The sequence below is a fragment of the Arabidopsis lyrata genome, assembly GCF_000004255.2.
Source record: "Arabidopsis lyrata subsp. lyrata unplaced genomic scaffold ARALYscaffold_6, whole genome shotgun sequence".
Classification (NCBI taxonomy): Eukaryota; Viridiplantae; Streptophyta; class Magnoliopsida; order Brassicales; family Brassicaceae; genus Arabidopsis; species Arabidopsis lyrata.
Window position 1 is genome coordinate 6,913,056 of NW_003302550.1, and position 26,909 is coordinate 6,939,964.

The 26,909-nt window shown below is 37.3% G+C and overlaps 7 protein-coding genes across 8 annotated transcripts; 4 read left to right on the plus strand and 3 right to left on the minus strand.

Annotated features, from left to right (window-relative positions):
- Nucleotides 1-9: 9 nt before the first annotated feature.
- On the minus strand, nucleotides 10-2,408 carry LOC9307807 (syntaxin-21). The gene is made up of 7 exons (XM_002873750.2): nucleotides 2,079-2,408; nucleotides 1,753-1,846; nucleotides 1,411-1,547; nucleotides 1,090-1,167; nucleotides 592-749; nucleotides 393-493; nucleotides 10-296 (listed from the first exon to the last, which is right to left on the minus strand). Exons 1-7 carry the CDS (start codon nucleotides 2,285-2,287, stop codon nucleotides 231-233), a joined length of 843 nt encoding a protein of 280 aa, XP_002873796.1. The 5' UTR covers nucleotides 2,288-2,408; the 3' UTR covers nucleotides 10-230.
- Nucleotides 2,409-4,143: 1,735 nt separating this feature from the next.
- On the plus strand, nucleotides 4,144-6,723 carry LOC9309865 (binding partner of ACD11 1). The gene is made up of 5 exons (XM_021022453.1): nucleotides 4,144-4,338; nucleotides 5,118-5,227; nucleotides 5,375-5,441; nucleotides 5,725-5,799; nucleotides 6,006-6,723. Exons 1-5 carry the CDS (start codon nucleotides 4,333-4,335, stop codon nucleotides 6,525-6,527), a joined length of 780 nt encoding a protein of 259 aa, XP_020878112.1. The 5' UTR covers nucleotides 4,144-4,332; the 3' UTR covers nucleotides 6,528-6,723.
- LOC110227625 (telomerase reverse transcriptase) lies at nucleotides 6,662-12,633 on the minus strand. Of its 2 annotated transcripts, XM_021022450.1 has the most exons (12): nucleotides 12,105-12,630; nucleotides 11,894-11,968; nucleotides 11,746-11,811; nucleotides 11,553-11,664; nucleotides 10,965-11,317; nucleotides 10,618-10,690; nucleotides 10,362-10,494; nucleotides 9,814-9,952; nucleotides 8,526-9,554; nucleotides 7,572-8,101; nucleotides 7,197-7,469; nucleotides 6,662-7,063 (listed from the first exon to the last, which is right to left on the minus strand). In XM_021022450.1, exons 1-12 carry the CDS (start codon nucleotides 12,402-12,404, stop codon nucleotides 6,790-6,792), a joined length of 3,357 nt encoding a protein of 1,118 aa, XP_020878109.1. In that variant the 5' UTR covers nucleotides 12,405-12,630; the 3' UTR covers nucleotides 6,662-6,789. The 2 variants fall into 2 exon arrangements, with proteins under 2 accessions (XP_020878109.1, XP_020878110.1); XM_021022451.1 differs by lacking the exon at nucleotides 6,662-7,063 and having other exon boundaries at nucleotides 7,410-7,469; nucleotides 7,556-8,101; nucleotides 12,105-12,633.
- Nucleotides 12,634-12,831: 198 nt separating this feature from the next.
- On the plus strand, nucleotides 12,832-15,986 carry LOC9307808 (pentatricopeptide repeat-containing protein At5g16860). Its single transcript, XM_002871693.2, has one exon. It carries the CDS (start codon nucleotides 12,850-12,852, stop codon nucleotides 15,400-15,402), a length of 2,553 nt encoding a protein of 850 aa, XP_002871739.1. The 5' UTR covers nucleotides 12,832-12,849; the 3' UTR covers nucleotides 15,403-15,986.
- LOC9307809 (peptidyl-tRNA hydrolase 2, mitochondrial) lies at nucleotides 15,946-18,160 on the minus strand. The gene is made up of 8 exons (XM_002873751.2): nucleotides 18,071-18,160; nucleotides 17,736-17,934; nucleotides 17,589-17,647; nucleotides 17,443-17,502; nucleotides 17,296-17,365; nucleotides 16,962-17,031; nucleotides 16,759-16,785; nucleotides 15,946-16,397 (listed from the first exon to the last, which is right to left on the minus strand). The coding sequence occupies exons 2-8, from the start codon at nucleotides 17,907-17,909 to the stop codon at nucleotides 16,348-16,350; spliced, it is 510 nt and encodes a 169-aa protein (XP_002873797.1). The 5' UTR covers nucleotides 17,910-17,934; nucleotides 18,071-18,160; the 3' UTR covers nucleotides 15,946-16,347.
- A 2,665-nt stretch (nucleotides 18,161-20,825) lies between these two features.
- Nucleotides 20,826-23,434, plus strand: LOC9309866 (TOM1-like protein 2). The gene is made up of 4 exons (XM_021021708.1): nucleotides 20,826-21,016; nucleotides 21,569-22,105; nucleotides 22,440-22,703; nucleotides 22,809-23,434. Exons 2-4 carry the CDS (start codon nucleotides 21,587-21,589, stop codon nucleotides 23,244-23,246), a joined length of 1,221 nt encoding a protein of 406 aa, XP_020877367.1. The 5' UTR covers nucleotides 20,826-21,016; nucleotides 21,569-21,586; the 3' UTR covers nucleotides 23,247-23,434.
- An 88-nt stretch (nucleotides 23,435-23,522) lies between these two features.
- On the plus strand, nucleotides 23,523-26,837 carry LOC9307810 (probable arabinosyltransferase ARAD1). Its single transcript, XM_002871695.2, has 9 exons — nucleotides 23,523-24,113; nucleotides 24,250-24,423; nucleotides 24,852-25,009; nucleotides 25,105-25,252; nucleotides 25,476-25,591; nucleotides 25,692-25,830; nucleotides 25,917-26,027; nucleotides 26,156-26,224; nucleotides 26,582-26,837. The coding sequence occupies exons 1-9, from the start codon at nucleotides 23,637-23,639 to the stop codon at nucleotides 26,720-26,722; spliced, it is 1,533 nt and encodes a 510-aa protein (XP_002871741.1). The 5' UTR covers nucleotides 23,523-23,636; the 3' UTR covers nucleotides 26,723-26,837.
- Nucleotides 26,838-26,909: the final 72 nt, after the last annotated feature.

Genomic DNA, 26,909 nt, shown 5'->3' on the forward strand with positions numbered 1-26,909 from the left:
AAAAATACATGTTTAATATCTTTTGATCATAAAGATCCTTACCATGGATTAATACATAAAACATTCACACGATGAGTAGTTAAGATCAATTCGATTGAATGGGGAAGATGGAGTATATATAAAGAATCTGTACAATAGATATTAATCTTTAATGGCTCTTTGTATAGTTTCATAGATTTGTCCTTCGCTTGCTGCTTGAAGATTAAGCTTGGAGTTTGATGCTTGATGCTTTAGACCAAGACAACGATGATGACAATGAGTAGAACAATCCCAAAAATGAGAATAAGTAGACATGTCTGCAACAAAGTAAAAGATAGCAAACTTAGCTTTAGCTGCTACAAATACGAAATCACAGAACCGAAAAATTGGGAAGCGAGTTTCTTAGTGCGTACCAAAGAGGAGTTTGATCTTTGAGTTTTAGCTGCTTTTCTGAGTTGAGCAGTGGCTTGTGTAGTTGCAGCATGTGAGTTATCAATGTGAGAGTTGATGTCATCTGCCAATGCACATTATAGTTTTTTTTTCTGAGTTTTTAAAGAGGCAAAAAGAAAACAAACAAGGAGATTTACAATTTCTGATTGTTAAGTTACTTACCGACAATAACTCCTTGATGGTTCACAAGACCAGCTAGATCTTTGAACATATCATTTACTTCACCAATCTGTTCTTGAATTTCTCTAATTCCTTGCTCTCTTTCCTCGATAATTGCTTCATTGAATGTTATCTCGTTATCTAAAAACACCACTTCTTGCCTGGAAATGAGAATATAAAAAGTTAGTAAATAGCATCTTTCTGCCAAAACAGAGAAGATGAATTTAACAGGGTTTCAGGACCAGAACCAACATCGAAAATTTGATTAACCTATTCTAAAGCATTATATTAAAAATTAAGGCCATAGTTAGTGCCAAATGTAAACTACTCCACTGATACTTAGTTATCTCATTAAGGAACAAAAGATAAGTGAAAGATGGTTTCAATGTGAATTCTCGAGCAAAATGCATGCTTGAACATTTAGTTTATGTTTACCATTACAAATGATCAAATGAATTAGTAAAATAACATGATATTATACAATCAAATCACACTCCTCACCTTCTTGATTGTAGAAGAAGAGTTTGCTGCTGGGAGGTCCTTAAAGATTCATCAGTATCCAGTTCCGGTGCATTATAACTGCATGAGTGGCATAACAATGAAGCATGTGTAAGTGAGACTCACATTCCACAAACCATCAGAAACAATCCTAAGTTCAAAGCTTTCTGAACATTCGCAAAGTTTATCGTACATTAATCAAGCTATCTTCTTTTATAACATGCAAGTATATAATCCAGCAATTTTTTTCCTTCTCATAGGAAACAACGAGATTCATTTACCATGATCTTCTGTTTCTTAACATAACTAGTCAAAAGAGGTTACCTGGTAGGTATTTCTTTTGTGACCACAGGAGTATATGTTATTTCTCTTTCAGCTGCAAGTCTCTGAGCTTTCTGAAACTCTTTGAGAACTGATTGGAAATCTTTTGCCAGTTTAGCATCCGCAATCTTCTTTATTTGCTGCAATTTAAACATAACATCAGAATTAGGATACACAGATCATCAATCAAGTAACCAATTCTCCCACTACATGAATAAAATGGTAAGATACTGACAATATTAAACCAAAAGAAAAAAAAAATGTTCAATAGAAAATGTTCTCTTAGACATCTAACATTTCATAGCATCGTATGGGAAGGAAACAAAATCGTAAGCATTTTCTTACACTAGTTTCTCCATGAAGATCGGCTTCGCTAGCTTCCTTAAGTTTAGCTGAAGTATTTTTCACCAATTCTGATATCTGTAACCTTGTCTTTTGCCTGCCAACAAAAGAACCTAACACTTTTAAAACAATTCACAGAACAAATAGATGAAAGTAATCTAAAAAGAGAAGCTCATTATTTGCAAAATTGTCACGCATTAACAAAGCAATTTTAAATTCTATACCATAGTTATGCAGCAAATAATCTATGAAAAAAAAAAAAAAAAAACCAAAACCCTAATTAACACAGATTTAACAACAGAAGAGTGTGATTAGGAATTGCTACTAACAGCTTGTCTCGCAATTCAAGAGTATCTTTAGGCGTTCCGATCGAATTAACGAGGCGGAAGAAGGAATTGACAGCCGTGCTGATCCTGAAAATCCCGGCGGCGACCTCCTGAGATGGATCCCCACGAGACGACGGTCTCTGTTGTCTCCCGCCGGTAAAACGATTCGGAGTCTGAAATCGAGTACCAGCTTCGAGATCTTGGAAACTCATCGTCTCTTCTCTCGAATCTCTCGAAAATCTTCTGATCTTTCTCTCTCAGGGGAACAAACAAAGACGAAGATGATGGAAATGAGTTAGGTAAATTATAAGTTTTTCTAAAATTTATTGTATAATTTTGAATAAATTATTTAATCTCATGTGGTCCGTGTGAATATGGTGGTGGATGGAATTTATTAATACGTAAAAAATATTTGGCGGTGACACGTCATTGCGAGGGAAGGATCCTGCGCTGTCGTTGTTGACTTGTCCTTCCGTGTAAAATTGAAACTCGGTTCGAGTGAACCGGACCGATTCAATTTCTAGTTGTACCAAGCAGACTTGGTTAATTCAGCTTCTTAGTTGTTTCATGTTTGGGTTTTAGCTGTTTCTTCTTAGGAAAAAAACTGTAATCTAACACTCGAGTCAAATCTGAATTTGAAGTTTTCTTTAAAAACATTAGAAAATAAATAATACTAGAATTTAACCCGCAGTACACCGTGGGGCAAAATTGTATTTTATTTATTTTATATAATAATTTATAATTTATTGGATTTTTAAATTGATATTAAATAAAAAAAATTCGTTTAATTATTTTATATTATAATTAATATCGTCGAAATATGTGTACTTAGAAGAGTTGTAGGTGTAGAAATGATATAGTATTAATATTGGCAGACATTTATAATCATGGACTATTATAATAATTTGATATTATTTTGTATCAAAAAAAAATTTACCCCGCGATATATTCTGGGTCGATTTTTTTAAACTAAAAGTTTTAAATTTTAAATTATATTTTTTTGGTTTGTTTAGCATTTAAGATTATATAATTATATCTTTATTTTAATTCTAGGTTTCACCCGTGGTATACCCCGTTTTGTATTTAGAATTATTTTGGTCTTTTTTATAGTATGACTCTAAACCATTGCCCAATTTTTTAAGCAATGTGGGACATTGTACACATATTTTTTCTTCATCAATTGAGTAATATATGTCCGTTTAAAAAAACTTTAATCACATTATATGCAGAATTTTTTTTATTATTTTATTAATTATATGTATTTTATATAAATTCAAAATAAATTACTATAAGATCATATAAAAGTGAAAGAGGAATCATACAATAATGTTTAAATTAGGTAGAGATGTTTTAGGAAAATTTAGAAACAAAATCAATTTGTTACTATATTTGGAAGCCATAGTTTTTAAAAGATTTTTTCAAAAATATTTTGTAATATTAATAAATAGATAAACATTTATGATAATGGCATTTTTTGTAAATACTTAGTAACTCTAGGATTTATTTGCTAAGTGTACTCCAAAAATGTATATATAGATATTGCTCAATTAGCAGTGTCCATTGTGAATCGGTTTGACTTTGGGTCTACACTTTCATTGACTTTGAATTATTGGTTGAATTGTTTTGGGCTACATTGAGTGGGTTTGTGGGGAGTTAGCCGAAGGAGAAAAGTGAAGGGTTGGGCCAAAACAAGAAGAAGTCCATAAAGAATAAAGTTGGAAATATTATTTGTTGGAAACAATTAGTAATAAAATAGTAATTTTTCAATGAAAATTAATATTTTACTTATTACTAAGTTATCATATTTGTGATTTGTGATTGAATCAGGAGAATTAAAAACTTTGATATATAAACCATTTTGTATAGAAAAAAATTATATTTTTTTGGTGATAAAGTAATTGTTTTTATGTAATTGTTTCTAATACAACATAAATTAATAATTGTAAGTTACGTGACTTCTAACTTTTGTTTTGAAATGAATTGAAGAGAAAAAATATATAAAAAAGTGAAGATATTATTTGTTGGAAACTATATAGTTAAATAAAACAAAAGTACTAAAATAGGATTAAAGGCGTAACGCAAACCCACACGTTGAGTGCGCGGTGTCATATAAAGCAAAACTCACTCTTCCCTCTCTCTCTATACGCATCATCAATCTCGAAGCAAGTTTCGGTTTTTAGGCCAATCTCTGAATCTGCGTGACAAAAAAGCAAGAAATTACATATCTCTCTCTCTGCGACTTCGAAGATCAAAATCCATGGCGGTATGTTCTACGTTTTTTTTCTTGTATAATTTTTTTTACTCGGAATCGGTTTAGGTTTCCTTTGCTGCTAGATTTTGTTGCGATCCATATTGTTTCTCGGGAAAATTTCTCACGATTGAAATTTTTGGTTATTGATTTGATTTCTTCTTCTGAAATTTCGATTATCTGTGGTTAGATTGTTCCACTTGCCGACATATATCTCCGATGCTATTTGTTTGAATTCGTCGTTATTTTCTGGAATCGAAATTGATTTTGCGATTCTGTATTTGCAACTCTGGATTTTTAGTTTATTGTGTGTCTCGGGTGTGATCTGTAATAGTGCAACTATCTATATCTCCGTGATTTCTAGGTTTTGTTTTTTCGTTTATTGTAGCAATATCGCGATTGTGTGAATCTCAATTTGGAACCGAATTTTGCATAGGTCATTGTCCATATTACTTTTAAATTCGTTCAGCCATTTTCGATTAGTTTCCTAATTGTTCATTTGCGTGATTCTATCTAGTAGTTTTGGTTGGATTTTAGAAGCAAATAATTTGATTTAGAATGTTTATCTACAATTGAGTCATGTGTCATATCTGAATCATTATGAGCAATGTGTTTTACTATAAAAGTATAACCTTGTGAAACTCTGAGCTGACGTGGGGTGCTTTTTTTATGGGACTTTTGATCGATTAGATATACTTGATACAAAAATAGTTGAAGTGTAAACAGTTTCATTACACACCTGTTTTATTGTTTCCGTTAATGATTCTTTCCCTTTTGATTCTTTGCGATGACAGTCACAGATAAGGTCAGTAAAAGTTGGCAATCTCTCTTCAGGAGCAACTGAGCATGATATAAAAGAGTTTTTCTCTTTCTCTGGTGAAGTTGAAAGCATTGACATCCAAAGGTTAGTGATATTTGTTTTCTTGTTCTTTGATCAATTAATTCCCGAATTTGAAATTATTGGACGGTTTTCTCGGCAAATTTAGATACAGTTCTCTTAAACTTACTGACTCTGAGCTTTTTGTTTTTGTTTTCATTTTCTAACTAGCAGTAACGAGCATAGTGCTTATGTCACATTTAAAGAAACTCAAGGAGCAGAGACTGCTGTGCTCTTATCAGTAAAGTTCACTCTTATTTCCTAGTCCCTCTTATTTTAATATTATTGCACTAGCATTCAGCAGTCACAAAAGACTGTTAATTTAGTACAAAACCCATGCGTTTCTCATCAGCATTTAAACCTTCGTTTAATATGGTATGAAATACTGAGATACTTTCACTTCTCGGTCCTCTTGGAACCTGTCCTGTGTCTAGACTAGAGAAGTACAAGTAAAATTAGTTTGCTTATTACTAATATTTAGGACCATTTGTAATTTGCATTACTAACAAGGGGTGTTACTTCAGGGAGCAAGTATTGCCGATCAATCAGTCATCATTGAAATGGCTCCCAACTACAGTCCACCACCAGCCCCTCATGCTGTAATGTTTTTCTTCCATTCAATAGGATTTACTTTAAAAGAATTGATTATTTGTGATAACTTGCAAAAATGTATACCTGTCAAACCCATGATTGGTAGAAATGTCGAGCAAGGTTTTATACTTTGTGATTTAGTGAAAAGTATTCATCTCAACACTCTATAGAGCAGCAATATCGTAGAGGTGTTAATTTGTGTTAATTTTCTCAGGAAACACAGAGCAGCGGTGCAGAATCGGTTGTCCAGAAGGCAGAAGATGTTGTGAGCAGCATGTTAGCTAAGGGTTTCATTCTTGGGAAAGATGCGGTTGGCAAAGCAAAAGCTTTTGATGAGAAACATGGTTTCACTTCAACTGCAACCGCTGGAGTTGCTTCACTAGACCAAAAAATCGGTCTAAGCCAGAAACTTACAGCTGGAACAAGCTTGGTCAACGAAAAAATCAAGGCGGTGGACCAAAACTTCCAGGTAACAGAGAGGACCAAGTCTGTGTATGCAGCTGCGGAACAGACTGTGAGCAGTGCAGGAAGCGCTGTGATGAAGAACCGTTACGTGTTAACTGGTGTGAGTTGGGCCGCAGGAGCATTCAACAGAGTGGCTCAAGCAGCTGGAGAGGTTGGACAGAAAACGAAAGAGAAGGTTGAAGCTGAGCAACCACCACAACCAGCACAGTCGCAGCAGCAACTGCCTGAAGGGTATTCTCCGATTCATTCTTCCGAATACTCGAAGAACTAATAGCATCAAGTTAAAATGGTTTCGTTTGTTTCTCCTTGTTGGTTTCTTTGACGTGGAAGTTGGAAATTTCGTTTGGTCTTTGGGATGTAACATATAAGCTATGCCTGGATTTTCCCTACTACTATTAGACTATAGTTTGGGTTTTTCCAATATATATATTTAATAAGTTGACATTGAGATCTTTCTTTAAATGTTACAAGTTCACTTTGATCCTAGGTTACCAAAGTGACTGAAATAGAAACCCAAAGGACGTAACTCAATTTCAATAATTCAACTTCCACAGAGAAGAAGAGTTTGGCCGGTCTATTGCATACTCCAATGCGGGCGATAGATGCCGAGAAAGATACTGTTTAGAAAGTGCAGATTTTAAATAGATCAAGAGGGTTCGATATCGCGAGTTTTTCTTCTTCAGAACTTGAATATAAGCGTGTAAGCCAAGCCATATCACTTCTTCTTTGCATAGTTTAAGAACTGGTCTGAAACTAGAACCAGTGTTGATTCTGCGCACCCTTCGATTGATGAGTCTGAACATGTACCTATCGGTTGGAAAGAAATGAAAAACACTATTATTTAACAGAACCAAATTAGATGATTCAAAATCAAAAGAAACCAAACCGAAACCATAACCCGAAATGCTCGAAAACATATGATATAATTTTGATTTCATACCTTGTAGATAATGTGATGAATTTGAATAACGTTTGAGGATGAATCTTCCAAAACCGGGACACCTCGTAGACATAACAGTGAAACTTCATTGCAGCTAACAGAAAGATCTGATAGATGTTTAACCTGACAATTTCTCCCGAGTTGATGTTCGAGTCAAATAGAACTGGGTGACATTTCGGAACCAAGAAGTAACACAATTTTTGCCGAAGATTTCTAACTGGTTTGTTCTGCCAAGCTACAGAAAAGGTTGAGCTTATATGGCCACTCAAGTACCTGTTTCCAAGAATTTGAGTAGCAAAATTAGGAATAAAAGCTGAGGAAACAGATCCAAACAAGTATACTTATTAAGGGAAAACTACAAGAGATGAAGCAGACCTTGTGTAGTCAACTTGAACTTCAAATGTCCGGGAATTAATAAGCAAACCCGTCCATCTGACAAAAGGAACTCCATTATCACCCACAAACATTCTGTTAGAAGCACACCTAGATTCTTCTTCATCTTCAAAATTTATGCAGAACTTTTTTTGGTTCATGAAGCAGTTGTAATCTTTAAATCCATGCTTCAACCTGTGATAGAAGCTAGTCGCCTGATCTCTCGAGGTAGACACAAACAGGTAGTCATCAATAAATCTCAGTAACTTATAGCTCGTGGGAGCGATAAGCACTTTCTCTCTATTGCATTCTTTAGCAGACACATCTTTAGAGGCTTCTTCGATGAACGGGTAGATCAAAGTCCTCTCAAGATGCCCGTAGTAAAAACAACATAACAAGGATGATAATCTGTGTCCCTGAGGTATTCCAGCTATTTGTACATAGAAGCTTTTATCCAACTGCAGCATGTTGTTCTTTAGCATATTTCCTATCCAAAGCATGAGATCCTTTTTCCTCACTAGATGGTTTTTTCCCTAGAAGATTGGACCAAATCCATAACACTGTTAAGGATATAAGTAAAGAACTACGGGGACACTACAAGCTCTAAGAAATGGAATCTTTAGAGATGTATCAGCAATCCAATAGTTTTATATTTTACCCTCTTGAACCTATTATCCTCTTTTCTGAGGCAAAGATGAAACAATGGAGTAGATATGTTTAGTTTCACAAAAAGATTAATCAACAAGTTTAAAAGGCAACACAAACCAAAGCCTTCCTAATGAACAATCCATGAACTCGAAATTTTATTCTAATTGATCATATTTTTCATCCTATGAGGAGAATGTGTTTTTGACATTAGGCTCACACAATTGTTTCAGAGATACCCCACAGATCCAGCAACCATGTTTATGAAAAGTACCAAAAGATCAAAGAGTTTTAGGTTAAGAAGGAGCATACCTGATCAACCATGATACTTTGCAGTGCATTATATGGAACAGTTGATGTGAATCTTGAAAAGCTAGCATTTTTATCACTCGAGACTAGTATATTGTTTACCCAATTGGATCTCTTCCCACAGCAGACCAACCTACATCTGTTTAAGATGTATTCATCTTTCAGGAAACTTTGAATGACATGAAGTAGCTTACTCTGGTCAATTGAATCAAATGCTTTGAATACATCCGCAACCACAAAGAACAAAGGAGGAAGTTCTCCAGATTGACTTCTTAAATGGATCAGATATGGGCATAGGTTTCTGTAGAAATCATCATGGTCAAAAACAGAAGATCCAAGAACATCTGGTTCTTTGAGCTGGATGTCCTTCAAAACAGCATGTGTATCACGAAGAGATTGCGACCTTGACGAAGAACTAAAATCTAACACCAACCTCACTCCATTGGCCTTTGGTAAAATTCTAAAATTCGATAACTTTTTACTTTCAGCTTCAGTATTGTCCACTTGGACATATCCATCAAGGGTTTTGCTAATTTCTTTGCTTACTAACCTTTCCCAGCTGCTTTTCCGGTAATAATAAATATTTAGCCGCCCTCCTTGGCTTTCAGTGGCATAGAAGTTGAAGTGCACCAATTTCTTGACAATCTCTAAGAAAAGCCAAGAGATCCATTTTGTGCACAACATCTGCTGTGTACTTCTGATGGACTCATTTTGGAGTTCATGTCCGTTGGCCATACAGCATAACTGTTTTCTGGCAAAGAATGGGAAATCTGATGGTTTCACTTTATGCAAAAATTGATTCACTGTGCATTTCTCATTTCGTCGCCTTGAAACAAACCAGGCTATGTTTTTCCTAAGTACCCTCATCTGATGAGTGGTCCCAAGCAAACTTTCTGGAACAATGTACCTACAGATGGCCCAAATAAAGGACACTACTTGGTCTTTCGTGCAATACAGCTTCATTTCTTCAACACTGGGACATTTGGGTATTCCCTTTTGTGAACTTGATCCATGAGGCAGCTTATCTGAACTCTGTAATAGAAGATATGCAAGGTTTGTCACTTCAAGGATCACTTGGAAGTGCCACGGATATGAATTCTCTTATGCATGCAATATATATATCCAAGTCCATCAAGTAGCAACTGTGTCGATTTTCCCTTTCTAGTTGCTTATTGTTGTTCAGATTCGAATATTCAACATAATGTTTCTGAAATAGAAATACTTAAAAAGACATTATTCAAACGCAAAGGAAAATAAATATGAAAACCATGTCTGAGAGAAAAATATCAACCTGAGAAGTCGCATTTTCGGACTTCAATGCATCCTCTTGCAGCAAGAGAACAGGACAGTGTTTGTCTAGTAGCGTTTTCAAATGTGAGGACTTTGTTTTTCCTATGAGACTTTTAAGAGACTTGAGCAATGAATGGTATCTGCAAACCAGTGAAAAAAAAATCATGATATCATTTTCTTCCCTGCATCAGTTACCTCAACAAAACTTTCAAAAAATTTCCTTCTTCAATTTAGTGACTCAGACTACTTAGATATGTGCTCAACATTATCTGAATACATGCTCCAAGTTTCAGAGTGATTTTAATTTTTTCGAAACACTAGAACATTTAGAATAATAGATTGATTCCAGTTGAACGAACCCAAAATGAAATAGAACAAGCTAAATTAAAAAATAAAAAATCTGATCATGGAATTCTCCAAATGGATATTTATTTAACTTCTCATTATTTGATAATACTGAGTCCAGTTATCTTTTCATGGTAGAAAGAGCAAACCAACTTATATTTTTCTGCAAGCCGAAGAACTTAGGAGAATAAATGGATGACTTACAAGCAAATAGATCCATCAGGACAGTTGCCTTTGCCATGAGATGGCGTCGTTGACCAAGCATTTACTTCACCAAATATATGGTCCATTAGGAGCTTTGAATCAGAACAGTTGGACCTCAAGGTTTTTAAAATGTCTGTATATTATAAGGAATCATACACAATGCAGAAGAACTGTATAGAGAGGAGTAACATTTAAAATTTCCATCAAACTATCGTTGCTACATGTCATTGAACATGTTAAAACCACTGAAGGATACGGTTTGGTGGTATAACTGAATACGTTTCCGAGCTGCCAAACTTGAAATTCTTGTTTCTTTTAACCTGTTCAGCCTACAAAAAACAGTTATCAAATCTTACAAATGCAAGAACAGATTGTTGAATTTGAAGGTAATGAAACCACCTGATAACAACAAGATATATGATACAGTTTTTAAAATACACCCAAGTAAAACTACAAAAATATTCCCCATCAGTTTCTCAAGGCTGAGGATAGATCAAGAGCAATTATACTCGTCTCTTAGTAATTTTAAGCAATAACTTTATGCTTAAACTTGTGCACTTTCAACTTAAACTTGATTGAGCAAATCATTTTGACGAAAATTACCTTCTTTACAAAATCAGTGAGACTTCCAATTAAACCAATGTGCAGATTCCTTTCGTCAGCTTCATTACCAGTTGAGGCTATACCATTTGTACAAGGAGTTATACAAGGGGCATCATAGTCAACTATTTGAAAATTGACCTTTCTCTGCTTTCGCCGACGCTTAAGATACAGTCTTGAACGCTTAGTAGTTTTTTTCTCTCTATGTTGGCCTGCATCCTCGCCAACTATGGGCGTAACAGCTGCAGAGTCATCCTTAGGACAGTCATTGACAGCAGAAGAGAGCCGCTGCCTTTTCTTTGATGGCTGAACGTTGTCATCCCTCTTTCTTTTGTTTTCATGGACTGACAATGTCTCTATACCATGGAGAATGAAAACTTTACCAAGTTAATATGAACCAAAAACCAGAAGCTGATAATAGATGGCCAAGCAGTCACAAAGACAAAAATCACAAAGTATTCGGAGAACCAACAACTGGAAGTTTCAAAAGAAAGCCAACACAAGAGATATGATCTGGGTTCTTAGAGCATATATTTACGGATATAGAATTTTTCTTTCTAGCTAGGATACAAGTATAATACTGAGACTCACCCTTTTTCTTGATACATAGAGGAGGTCCAGACACTTGCTGGTGTCTTTTCCCTAGTAATGGTAAGAATATTGATGTTTGCTGTAGAAGATAAACCATGACATCATGACCGACCTACAAACAAGGGAACTGGAATATTAGCGACCGCAAACTCGAATACTGAAAGTAAATCATCACGAGGGGTATACAACAAACCCGGTTGAGAAGAAACTCCCAAGATGAACTTGTCAATAACTCCAAAGTAGGGCTCGACTGATCATACTGTCAAACGATGAACAGAAAGAGAAACAATGAGTTATATTTACTAAACATTGAGTTTGAGAAGGAAGAAGAAGAGTTCAACCTTATCAAATCTTGCACATATCACATTTTGGCAATCACATCCAGATTGCATCATCTCAATAATCCTTTCCACAATCTGAAAAACGTAATTGAAGTCATATGTTTAAAAATCGGCAAAATCATACAAAAGAAGATAAAATAGATACGTCTTGAAATATCTCAAATTAAGAACTCAAAGCAATTCATAGTACATTGCGAAGCAGATTTTTTACCTCTTTCTGTGACCACCAAAATGTTGGCGAGAAATCCAGAAGCGGAGGGGTTTGTTCTTGAAGTACAACGAAGCATCTGTGAAGAAGTTTACGGTAGTGAATAGGATCATCGGAACGCAAAAGAAACGCCGATTTATCGCTGCTGCAACCGAGACAACCTTGTCCCCGGCACCGGCATTTCTCCAGCTGGATATTCCGGTTAGGAATCAGATCTACGATTGCGTCGTTTAAATTCCTGGCTCTGTTTCCGAATAACCTCCATAGAATCTCCGGCACACTACGTCTAGGTTTACGCGGCATTTCACGTGAACGAGCTTCGATAATGGAGTCTGGTGGTGTGAAAGAGGCGGGAGATTAAAGGTCTGCTGGGTTCTCGAAACTATAAACTCCGATTTTACTGATTTTGAAAATTTTCAAAACATTTCAAAGCCGAGCTACAAACGCTAGCCAAAGCGTCCACCCAACCGCAAACGCAGGTCGCCTAACACATAAACCGAATATAAAACCGAACCGAAATTCGCTTTAAATTTAATCGGTTTATTACTTCTTTTTTTCTTTTCACATCCAGTTCCATTACTTTCTACTTTCTACAGTACTTTCTTCAAATTTCTAATCCAAAACCGGATTATAATGCCGAACCGAAAGACTTTGGTTCTAAACTTTAAGCTTAAACAAACCGAATCGAACCGAATTGATTTGTTTGGTTTAAACGGAGAAATCACCCGCCACTTCTAGTAACTCTAGTATGATCCGCCGCCTTGTCACCCTCAGAGCCGCCGCGAAATCACACCAGCACCTTAAAGTCTCTCTTTTCTCCACATCGGCGCTGGAGATAACGCCGCCGTTTATTCACAAATGCAAAACCATTTCTCAGGTCAAACTCATTCACCAGAAACTCCTCTCTTTCGGAATCCTAACCCTGAATCTCACTTCCCACCTCATCTCCACCTATATCTCCCTCGGTTGTTTATCTCATGCCGTATCTCTCCTCCGTCGTTTTCCTCCTTCTGACGCTGGTGTCTACCATTGGAATTCACTCATTCGCAGCTACGGCAACAATGGCCGCGCCAATAAATGTCTCTCTTCGTTCTGCCTTATGCATTCTCTGTCATGGACGCCGGACAATTACACATTCCCCTTCGTCTTCAAGGCTTGCGGCGAGATCTCCTCCGTTCGTTGTGGAGACTCTTCTCACGCGCTTTCTCGGGTGACTGGATTTATGTCCAATGTCTTTGTTGGGAATGCGCTCGTTGCTATGTATTCCCGTTGTGGCTCATTGAGTGATGCACGGAAGGTGTTCGACGAAATGCCTGTTTGGGATGTTGTATCGTGGAACTCTATAATAGAAAGTTATGCAAAGTTAGGCAAACCTAAGATGGCGCTTGAAATGTTTAGCAAGATGACCAATGAGTTCGGATTCAGACCTGATGATATTACCCTTGTGAATGTTCTTCCTCCTTGTGCTTCCGTTGGAACTCGTTCACTAGGGAAGCAATTTCATGGTTTTGCAGTCACAAGTGAGATGATACAGAATATGTTTGTAGGGAATTGCTTGGTGGATATGTATGCAAAGTTTGGGATGATGGATGAGGCAAACACGGTGTTTTCGAACATGCCAGTGAAGGATGTAGTATCTTGGAATGCTATGGTTGCTGGGTATTCCCAGATTGGAAGGTTTGAAGATGCTGTTAGGTTATTCGAGCAGATGCAGGAAGAAAAAATAAAAATGGATGTTGTTACTTGGAGTGCTGCTATTTCAGGGTATGCTCAACGGGGCCTTGGATATGAAGCATTGGGTGTGTGTAGGCAGATGTTGTCTTCTGGGATAAAACCAAATGAAGTCACGCTTATTTCGGTTCTTTCAGGTTGTGCTTCTGTTGGAGCATTGATGCATGGTAAAGAGATTCATTGTTATGCCATCAAATATCCCATGGACTTGCGTAAGAACGGTCATGGTGATGAGAATATGGTCATCAATCAACTGATTGACATGTATGCTAAGTGCAAAAAGGTTGATATAGCACGTGCAATGTTTGATTCACTTTCCCCCAAGGAAAGGGATGTTGTGACTTGGACTGTGATGATCGGTGGATACTCCCAGCATGGGGATGCAAATAAAGCTCTCGAACTTTTATCTGAGATGTTCGAGGAAGATTGCCAAACAAGACCAAATGCTTTTACCATATCATGTGCCCTTGTGGCATGTGCCAGTTTGGCTGCATTAAGCATCGGCAAGCAGATTCATGCTTATGCATTGCGCAACCAGCAGAATGCAGTACCGCTGTTCGTATCAAACTGCCTAATAGACATGTATGCAAAATGTGGAGACATCGGTGATGCCCGGCTTGTATTTGACAACATGATGGAGAAAAATGAAGTTACTTGGACATCTCTAATGACGGGTTATGGTATGCATGGTTATGGAGAAGAAGCTCTTGGAATCTTTGAGGAGATGAGGAGAATAGGTTTTAAGCTTGATGGTGTTACATTACTTGTTGTACTGTATGCTTGCAGTCATTCAGGAATGATCGATCAGGGCATGGAGTATTTCAATAGAATGAAAACTGATTTTGGGGTTAGTCCTGGCCCGGAGCATTATGCATGCTTGGTTGACTTGTTAGGTCGTGCTGGCCGGTTGAATGCAGCTTTGCGTCTCATTGAAGAAATGCCAATGGAGCCTCCTCCTGTGGTATGGGTTGCTTTGCTCAGTTGCTGTAGAATCCACGGAAAAGTTGAACTGGGGGAGTATGCTGCTAAAAAAATAACAGAACTAGCATCTAATAACGATGGATCATATACATTGCTCTCAAATATGTATGCAAATGCAGGGCGTTGGAAAGATGTGACTAGGATCAGATCATTGATGAGACATAAAGGAATTAAAAAAAGACCTGGTTGTAGTTGGGTCGAAGGAATTAAAGGAACCACTACGTTCTTCGTGGGTGATAAAACTCATCCACATGCTAAGGAAATATACCAGGTCCTCTCAGATCATATGCAACGCATTAAGGACATTGGTTATGTTCCTGAAACAGGTTTTGCTCTTCATGATGTAGACGATGAAGAGAAAGATGATCTTCTTTTCGAGCATAGTGAGAAGTTAGCTCTTGCGTACGGTATTCTAACAACTCCTCAAGGTGCTGCTATCAGGATTACTAAGAATCTAAGGGTGTGTGGTGATTGCCATACCGCATTCACCTACATGTCCAGAATCATTGATCATGAGATTATATTGAGGGACTCAAGTCGCTTCCATCATTTCAAAAATGGATTGTGTTCCTGCAAAGGTTACTGGTGATGATGCTTTCTCTATTCGCTCTACCAGACAGTAGGATCTTAAGACGTCTGTTCATTACTCACTGAAACAGAAACAATAGTTTCGATCCACACATTCTATTCTGAGGATATCAAGTTCTTAATTATTAAAGGTACCATTCAAACAGCAGCACAGCAGTTTATATCGACATCCGCTTCAACCACAGATCAATAGCAGCGCTATAACACTAAGCTTGACAGGTAGGTACAAAGCCAGAAAACAATCACCAAACAAGTTCTCATTTACTCCCTCTATTTACCTCCCTATATCTGATTGACGTTTGTTTTCGGATTTTAATTTCATATTACCTGAACGGGTTTCCAACATCATGCGGGTTATGAAAGCAACCTCAACGGAACCGTATATTCAGGTTTTCACGTGGTTACTGCAGATTTCAAGAACGATCTAAAGGGACAAAGAGAAGGATAAAAAGCAGTGTGTTATAGACATGTAGATTGTATAATTTAAGCAAATTTTGTAGATGAATAGCTTTCTTCTTTATTTTTTGTAGATAATCACACTTCATACCATGGGTTTATCTTCAATAAACAAGATCTGTTGTTACATTTGAAATGTTCATATAGCCAACACTCCCATGAATTGGCATTAGAGCAAGCCATTTTCTCAATGAGCCAAAAAAGGCTAGAGCTTTTGATACCTCTAATACAAAGCCAGCAAAAAAAATGATATCACCATTGGTCAAATCAATCTGATCCTGGAGAGGCAAATGCTACATGTCCATGAAAAATGGGGAAAATGTTTAAAAATGGATATTTCGTCATCATCAGGAACGAGTGAACGTAACAACTACAGATTTCTCACAGGTAACCCTGGGCAACCAGAAAAGGTGGAGTTCATGCCTCTCCCTTCTGCTTGGTCTATCTGAGAGATCAGGTTGAAGAGATGTCATATCGAAATACGAAGCTTCTAAAGAAGCTTTAGTCCACCTGTTACTTCATCAACAACTTCGACTGGTCCTGCAAAAGTAAATGTTGAGCTAAGAAATGCTGATAATATCCGATAACAAATTCTGCTAGAAGAATCTCTAACTTCATAGAACGGTGCATATGAATTTGGATACCACGCAAGAGTATACACTCTCTTCTGACCGAGTCAACTTTTGAGCTTACATTTTCCTATTTTGGATTCTTATGATCTATATTCTATAGATTCCATTCAGGGTCAAGGACAAGCACCAAGCAGTCAAGAGAAGTCTTGAACTAATAAACTAGTAAATTTATCTAGGGTAAGTGTGATTTGGAACTCTCAAACTCATCTCGTGTCCACAAGAGTCTTTAACTTTCAAACACATGACTTGGATGAAAATTACCAACTTACCAAGAATAGCCATAACCGTCCTTGAATCTGGAAAAGAACATGGAAGTAAATTAGATTCACATTTTCGCAGAAAATGGTGCTAAATACTTACGAAAGAAGATTGAATCAAGAGAGATTTCTCCCTGGTAGTTAACTAGCAAACATAAAATTAAAACCACCAAGAGATTTATAATTCGAGAGGGGCAGGATCTTATGAAACTCACTTGGGGCAATTTGCGTTCTTCCAGCATCGATGGTGATATGGGTAGGCAGTTTAAGGGATTTAGCTCTTTCCTGGCAATTTTGTGAACAGTCAATACAAGCACTAAGAAATGGGAAAAATCAAGATAAGCTCTATGATATCTTAAATTCCCTTAAATATTCATGTATATGGTCAAAACTCAGAATTATCAAGAAACTAACATCTGACAACTCCTGCAAAGCCCGTGAAGATCAATTTGGCAACAACACTAAAGCTGTGAATCCAAAATATGTTTCAATCACACAATCCACTTTACAGTTTACAGTAATTAGTACAATTTGTTTTATTAAACTCACTTGCAATTCTAGCATCTCGTCCTCGTCCTCGATTTTCACAACAACTTTTGGCTGTGCACATTCCTCCCAGCTGCAATAGCAACCTATACTGTTAATTCCATACATCTTTAAGTAACAAATGGATTTGATTAGGACTTAGAGGCATACCAGTCCAATGCTTTTGGCGCTCGACGAACAAGCTTTTTGTATAATCCTAAAGTTGCATGACTGCAAAAATATGACTCAAATGTGAGAATGATAAACATGAATTAAACATTTAAAGCGTAAAGGAGAGCATGATTAGTTTAAATCACCTGCATTGAGCTGCAATCTTTCCTTTACCCATTTTAAGATCATTCCTCACAACCAAAACCTGAGTAGACAAAAACAGAATAACAAAAAGAACTCAATTCAACAATTTGTGATTCCATTACAGTAGAAGGACAAATGTAGTTAAGTACCATCTTGAAATCATCGAGGATATCAGCGAGTTTCTCGATTTCGAGAAGACCCTTGGAGGATTGATTTTTGATATCCCCATCAACAGCAGCAACAACAGGTTTGGAACGGCGAGTGCCAATGCAGAATCCAAGTGCAGCTCCAACAATTAGGGCACTTAACCACGTCAAATCCATTTGGCAAGACTCAAATACTTAAATCCTACAGATACAAGAGTGATTGAATTTGAGAGTCTAAAATTGAATTACCTTGACGTAATCTAGCTCAAGTTTCTACAGTAGAAAGGGAACAATCAGGATTATCAATGGTCTAAAGAAGAGAATCGAAGAAAGCTTACGAGTTCCAGAGAGAGAGAAACGGCTCTGATGATGAAGTGTTTTTTTTTTCTCAAACCGTCGTGAAGATTTTACTGGCAAGAAAAAAAAAATACAAACCATTAACTTAAATCAAGATCAATATAAATTGATACCAAAAAAAAAATATTTACAATTTTAAAATATTAAAACAATTGGTTTGTCTTTACGACTTTACCCATCAAAACTGATATGAGTAAAGTTTATGACAGAGTGGAATGGATTTTCGTTGAGAATGTTCTAAGAAAATTAGGTTTTTGTGTGAAATGGATTACCTGAATAATGTGGTGTATTACACCAGTTCAATATAGAGTGCTCCTTAATGGGCAACCTAGAGGACTAATTGTACCAGAAAGGGGATTACGACAAGGGGACCCGTTTTCTCCTTATTTATTCATCCTTTGTACAGATGTACTAATTGCGAATATTCGGAAAGCAGAAAGGGAAAAACTAATTACGGATATTAAGATAGCAAATGCAAGCCCTTCGGTTTCACATCTGTTATTTGCGAATGATAGCTTATTCTTTTGTAAGGCAAATAAGGACCAGTGTGAGGTAATATTGGGGATTTTAAAGAAATATGAAGCGGTCTCCGGACAGCAGATTAATTTTTTAAAATCTTCGATTCAGTTTGGACATAAGGTAGATGAGGATATCAAGGAGGAAATCAAATCTACCTTGGGAATCACTAATATCGGTGGGATGAGTTCTTATCTTGGTCTGCCAGAGAGTTTGGGTGGATCTAAAACAAAAAATTTCTCTTTTGTCAGAGATAGATTGCAAACAAGAATTAACGGATGGTCGGCAAAATTTTTATCGAAAGGTGGGAAAGAAGTGATGATTAAATCAGTAGCTGCAGCACTACCAACTTATGTTATGTCGTGCTTCAGACTACCGAAAACAATTACTTCTAAACTTACTAGTGCGGTTGCTAAATTTTGGTGGAGTTCAAATGGAGATTCCAGAGGTATGCACTGGATGGCTTGGAACAAGTTGTGCAATAGTAAATCGGAAGGAGGGTTAGACTTTCGGAATGTAGACGATATTAATTCAGCCCTATTAGCTAAACAATTATGACGGTTGATTACGGTTATAGATTCCCTTTTTGCGAAGGTTTTTAAAGGGCGGTATTTTCGAAAATCCAATCCCTTGGAAAATATTAAATCATACTCCCCATCATATGGATGGTGTAGTATCTGTTCAGCTAGATCTCTGGTTAATAAAGGGCTTATTAAAAGGGTCGGATCGGGGACATCCATCTCAATTTGGGAGGATCCCTGGATTCCAGCTCAATTCCCGAGACCAGCAAAGAATAATGGTTCACTTGTTGACTCATTGTTAAAAGTAAACAATCTTATAGATAGTCGGTCGAATTTTTGGAATATTGCTCTCCTAGAGGAGATCTTTGATTCAGAAGATATCGCCATCATAAGTGCCCTACCTGTGGGTGCGCCAACTAAGGAGGATACACTGGGTTGGCATTTTACAAAATCCGGAAAATATACAGTCAAATCGGGATATCATACCGCACAGTTAGGAAATTTAGAGACAAATTTCTCATTGATTGGTCCAGACATCAAACTGTTAAAAGCACATTCTTGGCAAGTGCATTGTCCACCTAAGATACGTCATTTCTTATGGCAAATTTTAACGGGTTGTGAACCAGTTACAGAAAATTTAAGGAGAAGAGGAATCGATTGTGATACAGGTTGTGCCAGATGTGGTGAACCAGTGGAAACAATCAATCATACACTCTTTCAGTGCCACCCGGCACGACAGGTTTGGGCACTCTCTCAGATTCCTACAGCAATGAGATTTTTTCTAACGGAGTCTATCTTTGCGAATTTGGACCATTTATTTTGGAGAATACCTTCGGACTTTGACTCTTTAGCCTTTCCATGGATTATCTGGTATATATGGAAAGCAAGGAATGAAAAAATATTTGAAAATATTGATAAAGATCCGTTGGAGGTATTACTGTTAGCGGAAAAAGAAGCACAATTGTGGCAGTCTACCCAAATTGAGCTTCATCATGAAATGTATGGTACTGTGGAATTGGTAAATCGGTCTCGAGTGGGGAATACTTCACTTGACTCGAATTATTCAGGATACCGTTGCTTTGTGGATGGATCGTGGAAAGAAAGTTTCTCCGGTACATGATGGTTCTGTACATCATCAAACGGAGAGCCGCCAACTATGGAAGCTGCAAATCTCCGTCGAAGTTTATCTCCATTACATACCGAGTTCGAGGCCCTTCTCTGGGCGATGAAGTGTATGATAGGTGCAGATAATCAAGAGGTAGAGTTCCTTACAGACTGTTCTGATCTGGTTAAGATGGTGTCTTCTCCAACCGAATGGCCGGCATTTTCAGTGTAATTGGAGGAATTTCAGAGCGACAAGGAAGAATTCTCATCATTCTCTTTATCTTTAATTTCTCGCAACGCTAATGTAAAAGCGGATCATCTTGCACGAAAAATTCGTACAGAACCGCTTCATATCACATTTGTAAACAACATTCCACAGGAATTACTCTTTTGAGTTTTAATTAATTTCGGATGACAAAAAAAAAAACAATTGGTTTTTCATTTTTAGATTGATTATTGGTTCGTTGGATGAAATTTCTAACGTGATTGGTTGAGATAATTTTTTTAAATAATATAGGTATCAAAAATAAATATTAGGAAACGAAAAATAAAAAAAGCATATATTTTTGGCAATAATGTTAGCGTAAAGGAAGGGAGACATAGTCGGGATAAAGTTATTCCCGCGGCCAAACACTTAAAAAAGAAACGCAGTTTTATTCTGCTTCAGAATTTGTACGGCGTCAACGGGCCATTGACCTTGTCGCAGGTTTTCGTCTCTAGTCTCCTTTATTTCACCAGATCGAGCTTTGTTCTTCGAGCTTCTCATCTCTTTGTTCAATCTCAAAGGTAGAAATTCGCGTTAATCTACTTGCGATTTCCCTGTTTTTGGTTACTATTTCGTGTTGATCGATCTAGTTCTGGGTTTTCCCATGATATGAAATGATTTTTCCTCAGGGGTTTTGTTGACCAAAATGAATTTTTCTATGTACTTTCCAATTTCGATCTTGGAATATCGAATTCGTTTTTTCTCAGCAGACCCTAATTAGATTCATCTGTAAAAAACCTGTTTAATTTCTGGTTTAACCAGTTTCCTTGACTAATTTTGATGGATCGACAGAATTTTTTGTATGATCTAGTAGATCAGGTGTATGTGAAACCCTGATTGATCATATAGGTAGTTTTTTAGGACACTCCATGAATCTCAAATATGAACCTTTTTGTGTATTTGATTTTGGGGTTAATCTCTTGCATAAAGAATTCTTAGGTGTTTTTTTTACTGTTAGTTGTGCTTCCTTCCATACATTAAAATAAGCAATTCCTTTTGTGCTCGTTATTGTTTAGTATTATTGAAGCATATTTGAATAGATTGATGTTTCAGCTTTTGTGTTTCATTTACAGGTTTGAGTATCAGCAAAGATGAGTGACAATCTGATGGACAAAGTTACCGCATTTGGTGAGCGCTTGAAGATTGGTGGTTCGGAAGTGAGCAACAAGATCAGTGCTGGTGTGAGCTCAATGAGCTTCAAATTGAAGGAACTTTTTCAAGGTCCAAACCCTACTGATAAAATAGTCGAGGATGCTACTACGGAGAATCTAGAGGAACCTGACTGGGATATGAATTTGGAAATATGTGATATGATAAATCAAGAGACAATTAATAGCGTTGAGTTGATCCGTGGGATAAAGAAGAGGATAATGATGAAGCAGCCGAGAATTCAGTACCTTGCCTTGGTGTTGCTCGAGACGTGTGTTAAGAACTGTGAGAAGGCATTTTCAGAAGTGGCAGCTGAAAGAGTCCTTGATGAAATGGTAAAGCTGATTGATGATCCACAAACAGTTGTGAATAATCGAAACAAAGCTTTGATGCTGATTGAAGCTTGGGGAGAATCCACCAGTGAACTCCGCTACCTACCAGTTTTCGAAGAAACTTATAAGGTACCAACTGATGCTACGCTGCTGAATTCTACCATACAGGTTTTATTTACACTACTTTATAGAAAATGTCAATCTTAATTTATATCCATCTGTTGTGATGAGTTAAAGTGTTTTGGCCTTACTTTTTGAGTTTGCTTGCCCTCGGAAATTCAAGGTCAAGCATCTGGGTTTTGAACAAAACAGATAAATGACTATGATTTCAATGAATTGGCTCAATCCACTAACTTGTTGCAGGAATTGATTGAAAAATGAAAAGCTGTGAGGTCTGATGTCAGAATTCATTATGATCAGGTCTTTAATGTTTTTGTCTTATATTTTTGTTCCTATACTATAGAGCTTAAAAGCAAGAGGTATTCGCTTCCCTGGACGAGACAACGAGTGCTTGGCACCTATTTTCACTCCTGCTCGATCAACTCCAGCACCAGAAGTAAATGCTGATATTCCTCAGCATGTGCATGAGCCCGCACATATTCAGTATGATGCTCCTGTAAGAAGCTTTACCGCTGAGCAGACAAAGGAAGCTTTCGATATAGCAAGAAACAGCATTGAACTTCTTTCCACGGTTCTGTCCTCCTCACCTCAACATGATGCTTTACAGGTAATTCAACTCAGAACTATTAGGCATCATTTCCTATAATTCTAATATAATAATGGATAACAGGGGATATCCGCGATGTCTTTTCATCATCTCTCTGATTTGCAGGATGACTTAACAACGACACTTGTACAACAATGTCGTCAATCTCAAACCACTGTCCAAAGAATCATCGAAACTGCAGGTGAAAACGAAGCACTTCTATTTGAAGCCTTGAATGTGAACGACGAGCTAGTGAAAACGCTGTCCAAGTATGAGGATATGAACAAACCCTCTGCACCGCTAACCGCACATGAACCAGCCATGATTCCTGTTGCTGAAGAGCCCGATGACTCTCCGGTTCATGGAAAAGAAGAAACTCTGGTTAGAAAATCTTCTGGTGTTCGTGGTGGATTCCATGGAGGAGGTAGTGGGGATGACATGATGGATGATCTTGATGAGATGATATTCGGTAAGAAAAGCGGCGGTGATTCTTCGACTAATGCTGATCATGACTTGAAAAAGGATCAGTCTTCATCCAAAAACGACGATCTCATTCGATTCTGAGACTGTTATTATCAGGCGAAATAATAACTCTTTTAATGGATGAATTTGGTGTTTAATTGGTAGTATGAATGAACAGATTCTCAGTGTAAGTAATCTGTGTTTGGAGATCTCTTTGACTTGTGTTATGGGGTTTATAAAGAAGATTTGGTATGATGACACAAAAGATTTGAAATCTATCTATTTTAATTGCTGCTATCGAACACATTTTGGCATCTATCTATCCAATTGCTATCGTGCACATTTGAACACAAACTTTGTTTAAATTTAGGCGTTTACAGTCGCAGACGCAATCGCGGTTAAGTGAAGCGCATCGTCACTTTCCACACACAAGAAGCAACGAAACACAATAACAGAAATTTGTAATCGTAATTCGAATAATCAGATCTCGCAATGTCTGGGAAACAGCAAAATCATCGTTCTACTTCTTGCAGACCCAGATCCAAAACCCTAATCATCATTTCTCTCTTCTCCGTCTCTCTACTGGGCATCCTCTACACCTTCTCTTCCTCCTCCCGACCCTCAATCTCCAACCTGAACCCGTCGGACCAACCAGAGACGTCCTTCGTTACCTCGCTTGAGCATTTCTTAACCCATAAAGCTCCGAAGCTCTCGTTACCGGTTAGAGACGACACGGTGCGTGGCGAGAGTGATGATGATGTGAGGAAGCTCGATGAGATGGTTTTTGAGAGAGAGAATCGTTGGTTGAACGAAGATCCGGGATATCCTGTCGGGTTTCCGATTAAGGTTTACGTGTATGAGATGCCTAAGAAGTTTACTTTCGATCTTCTCTGGTTATTTCACAATACTTACAAAGAGACTTCAAATGCTACCTCTAATGGTAGCCCTGTGCATCGTCTAATCGAACAGGTACTATAAGAAGCTTAATTGATCATTTGTTAGATTTCTTGTGCCATTGAATCATATTAGGCTTTGTGGTTTTGTTCAACTGTGTCTTCTTCACTTGTTTAGCCTGAATAACTTGTCTAATTTTTCTATATTGCAGCATTCTATTGACTATTGGCTCTGGGCTGATCTGATCTCTCCTGAATCCGAAAGGCGTTTAAAAAGTGTCGTGAGGGTTCACAAGCAGCAAGACGCCGACTTTTTCTATGTTCCGTTCTTCACTACAATCAGCTTTTTCTTGTTGGAGAAGCAGCAATGCAAGGCACTCTATAGGGTGTGAGTGAGCTTTGATTATATATTTGCTAGGATTAGATTTAATTTTCAACTCTAGATAGTTTTCATCTCCATGTGCTATATTTTAAAAGTATCAAAGCTGATTTAAAACTTTAAGTGTGTGTTTCCAATGGACCCAAACTCTTACCCCAAGTGTTTAAGAATGTTTTGATTTACATCCTGTTTGTAGATTATACCACATCTTATGGTTTTTGATTGATTTCTGATTGCTAAAGCCGATGTCAATTTGACCTACTCTGGAGCTCAGAGCATCTGAATAGTCTATTGCATGTTATTTCTTAATACTGCTCTTTATTTGTTCTTAGTTGATTCAGGTTAAGCCTGCCTCAATGGGAGATTGTTAGTTGAAAAACATGAGATTCCAGATTTTACTGGTAATAACCTTTTTTAACTCTTTTTAAACTGTAGGAAGCTTTGAAGTGGGTCACTGATCAGCCTGCTTGGAAGAGGTCCGAGGGAAGGGATCACATATTTCCTATTCATCATCCCTGGTCCTTTAAGTCTGTCCGCAAATTTGTGAAAAACGCAATCTGGCTTTTACCAGATATGGACTCCACTGGGAATTGGTGAGTCTAGATTTCCTTTTGTAACTGATTCCGAGTCATGTAATCTGCTTTTTTAGCTATACGTTTTTTAATTCTGTTTGAACTTGACTTCGTAGGTATAAGCCTGGGCAAGTTTCATTGGAGAAAGACCTAATCCTTCCTTATGTTCCCAATGTTGATATCTGTGATGCCAAATGCTTGTCAGAAAGTGCACCGATGAGAACCACATTACTTTTCTTTCGAGGGCGCCTTAAGAGGAATGCTGTGAGAATTAGGCCTTTTCTGTCCCTTTATAAGCTACATTAAATGCTCTTTTACTTTTTCTTTCTCGGTGACTTTTTAGATATCCCTAATAGTTGGAATACTTTGTTGTTATATAAAGAACAATTGAAATACCTCATTATACTGGGAAAGCTCTCAATCTTTCTTTGCCTTATCTTATAAGTTATGTGTCTCATGAATTGGTTGTTGAATTTTTTTTGTTTAGGGAGGTAAAATACGTGCCAAACTCGGTGCAGAACTAAGTGGTGTCAAGGGTGTAATAATTTCTGAGGGGACTGCCGGAGAGGGAGGAAAATTGGCAGCTCAAGGTGGCATGCGTAGGTATATCTTGGGTTGCTTCCTCACCCATTTGGCTGCGGCACAATTTTTCTTTTCCTTTTACGTTTTAACCTTTTTTCTAACTATGGCTGCTTTCCATCAGATCTTTATTCTGTTTGTGTCCTGCTGGTGACACACCATCTTCGGCGAGGTTGTTTGATGCCATTGTCAGTGGCTGTATACCTGTTATAGTCAGTGACGAGTTGGAATTTCCTTTTGAAGGAATACTTGATTACAAGAAGGTATGTTCAGGAAACCTAATACATTGGTGCTCTGAATTGTATGAGCCTTCACTCTCTTTTCTTTTTGCTCTTGTTTTATCTCTCAGGTTGCTGTGCTCGTTTCTTCCAATGATGTTGTACAACCAGGGTGGCTTGTAAATCACCTAAGAAGCCTTACGCCCTTCCAAATCAAGGAGTTGCAGAAAAACCTTGCTCAAGTAAGTTCTTAGTTTTTCTCATCTTCACAAACTTTGATTTTACAAAACGATATTAACCTAGCAAACAACCTCAGTTATGCAGTGGATCTTTATATATTAAGTAATATGATTGTTTTCAACTTTTCCAGTACTCGCGGCATTTCCTATATTCAAGCCCTGCTCAGCCATTAGGTCCAGAGGACTTGACATGGAGAATGGTATGTACCTACCAAAAACTTACATACCTTGATATTACCAAGATGGAAAAAAAAAATCGAAAGCAATAACGATACCTGACAGCATGTTGTAACTAAAATCAGTTTTGATATTGTGCAAGAACGGGGTAGTAGATAAAAAATTCACTTTGTGTGTTTTTGATGACTACTTCAAGTTCTCTTCCTTAATCCGCCCTGATTGCTCAGCACAATGTGGGTTCGGCTTACCCGATTAATCCTCTGATTAAATATTTTTGCCTCTGATCACACTCATTCGATCTCTGTCAGTGGAAATGGTGTAGAACTTACATGTGTAAATCTAAAATTCAGAAAATATTGATGTTCTTGTTGCAATGGCAGATGGCCGGAAAGCTAGTGAATATCAAGCTTCACACGAGAAGGTCACAGCGGGTCGTGAAAGGATCTAGGAGCCTTTGTAGATGCGATTGCTGGAAACCCAACTCCACAGCCATCAATCCTTTGAATCCTCTCTTGTCTTAAGACCTATAACTCTGACCCAGATATATATTGTTGAATGTTTATCTATTAACTTTTCCTTATCGCTTACCATTTTTCCTATACTTGCTTGGTCAAAAGAATGCATGAACTCTGATAATTGGAGGGCAGGATTGAGATTTGAGACTAGAGTTTTGGTTCGGAAATAACCCCAAATGTAATGATCTGATCT

Excerpts from the sequence above, each read along its gene's own strand:
- LOC9309866 (XM_021021708.1), top strand. The coding sequence starts at position 21,587 with ATGAGTGACAATCTGATGGACAAAGTTACCGCATTTGGTGAGCGCTTG. Across the intron at positions 22,106-22,439 it reads TTTTCGAAGAAACTTATAAG|AGCTTAAAAGCAAGAGGTAT; the intron begins GTACCAACTGAT and ends CCTATACTATAG. Across the intron at positions 22,704-22,808 it reads CTCAACATGATGCTTTACAG|GATGACTTAACAACGACACT; the intron begins GTAATTCAACTC and ends TCTGATTTGCAG.
- LOC9309865 (XM_021022453.1), top strand. Across the intron at positions 5,228-5,374 it reads GAAAGCATTGACATCCAAAG|TAACGAGCATAGTGCTTATG; the intron begins GTTAGTGATATT and ends TCTAACTAGCAG. Across the intron at positions 5,442-5,724 it reads AGACTGCTGTGCTCTTATCA|GGAGCAAGTATTGCCGATCA; the intron begins GTAAAGTTCACT and ends GTGTTACTTCAG.
- LOC9307810 (XM_002871695.2), top strand. The coding sequence starts at position 23,637 with ATGTCTGGGAAACAGCAAAATCATCGTTCTACTTCTTGCAGACCCAGA. Across the intron at positions 25,831-25,916 it reads GAATACTTGATTACAAGAAG|GTTGCTGTGCTCGTTTCTTC; the intron begins GTATGTTCAGGA and ends TTTATCTCTCAG. Across the intron at positions 26,225-26,581 it reads AGGACTTGACATGGAGAATG|ATGGCCGGAAAGCTAGTGAA; the intron begins GTATGTACCTAC and ends TTGCAATGGCAG.
- LOC9307807 (XM_002873750.2), bottom strand. The coding sequence starts at position 2,287 with ATGAGTTTCCAAGATCTCGAAGCTGGTACTCGATTTCAGACTCCGAAT. Across the intron at positions 1,548-1,752 it reads ATCTTCATGGAGAAACTAGT|CAAATAAAGAAGATTGCGGA; the intron begins GTAAGAAAATGC and ends TTTAAATTGCAG. Across the intron at positions 1,168-1,410 it reads ACAAAAGAAATACCTACCAG|TTATAATGCACCGGAACTGG; the intron begins GTAACCTCTTTT and ends CCACTCATGCAG.
- LOC110227625 (XM_021022450.1), bottom strand. The coding sequence starts at position 12,404 with ATGCCGCGTAAACCTAGACGTAGTGTGCCGGAGATTCTATGGAGGTTA. Across the intron at positions 10,691-10,964 it reads TCACTGATTTTGTAAAGAAG|GCTGAACAGGTTAAAAGAAA; the intron begins GTAATTTTCGTC and ends TGTTTTTTGTAG. Across the intron at positions 8,102-8,525 it reads AAAGTATCATGGTTGATCAG|GGAAAAAACCATCTAGTGAG; the intron begins GTATGCTCCTTC and ends CCAATCTTCTAG.
- LOC9307808 (XM_002871693.2), top strand. The coding sequence starts at position 12,850 with ATGATCCGCCGCCTTGTCACCCTCAGAGCCGCCGCGAAATCACACCAG.
- LOC9307809 (XM_002873751.2), bottom strand. The coding sequence starts at position 17,909 with ATGGATTTGACGTGGTTAAGTGCCCTAATTGTTGGAGCTGCACTTGGA. Across the intron at positions 17,503-17,588 it reads AAGATTGCAGCTCAATGCAG|TCATGCAACTTTAGGATTAT; the intron begins GTGATTTAAACT and ends ATATTTTTGCAG. Across the intron at positions 17,366-17,442 it reads GCGCCAAAAGCATTGGACTG|CTGGGAGGAATGTGCACAGC; the intron begins GTATGCCTCTAA and ends TTGCTATTGCAG.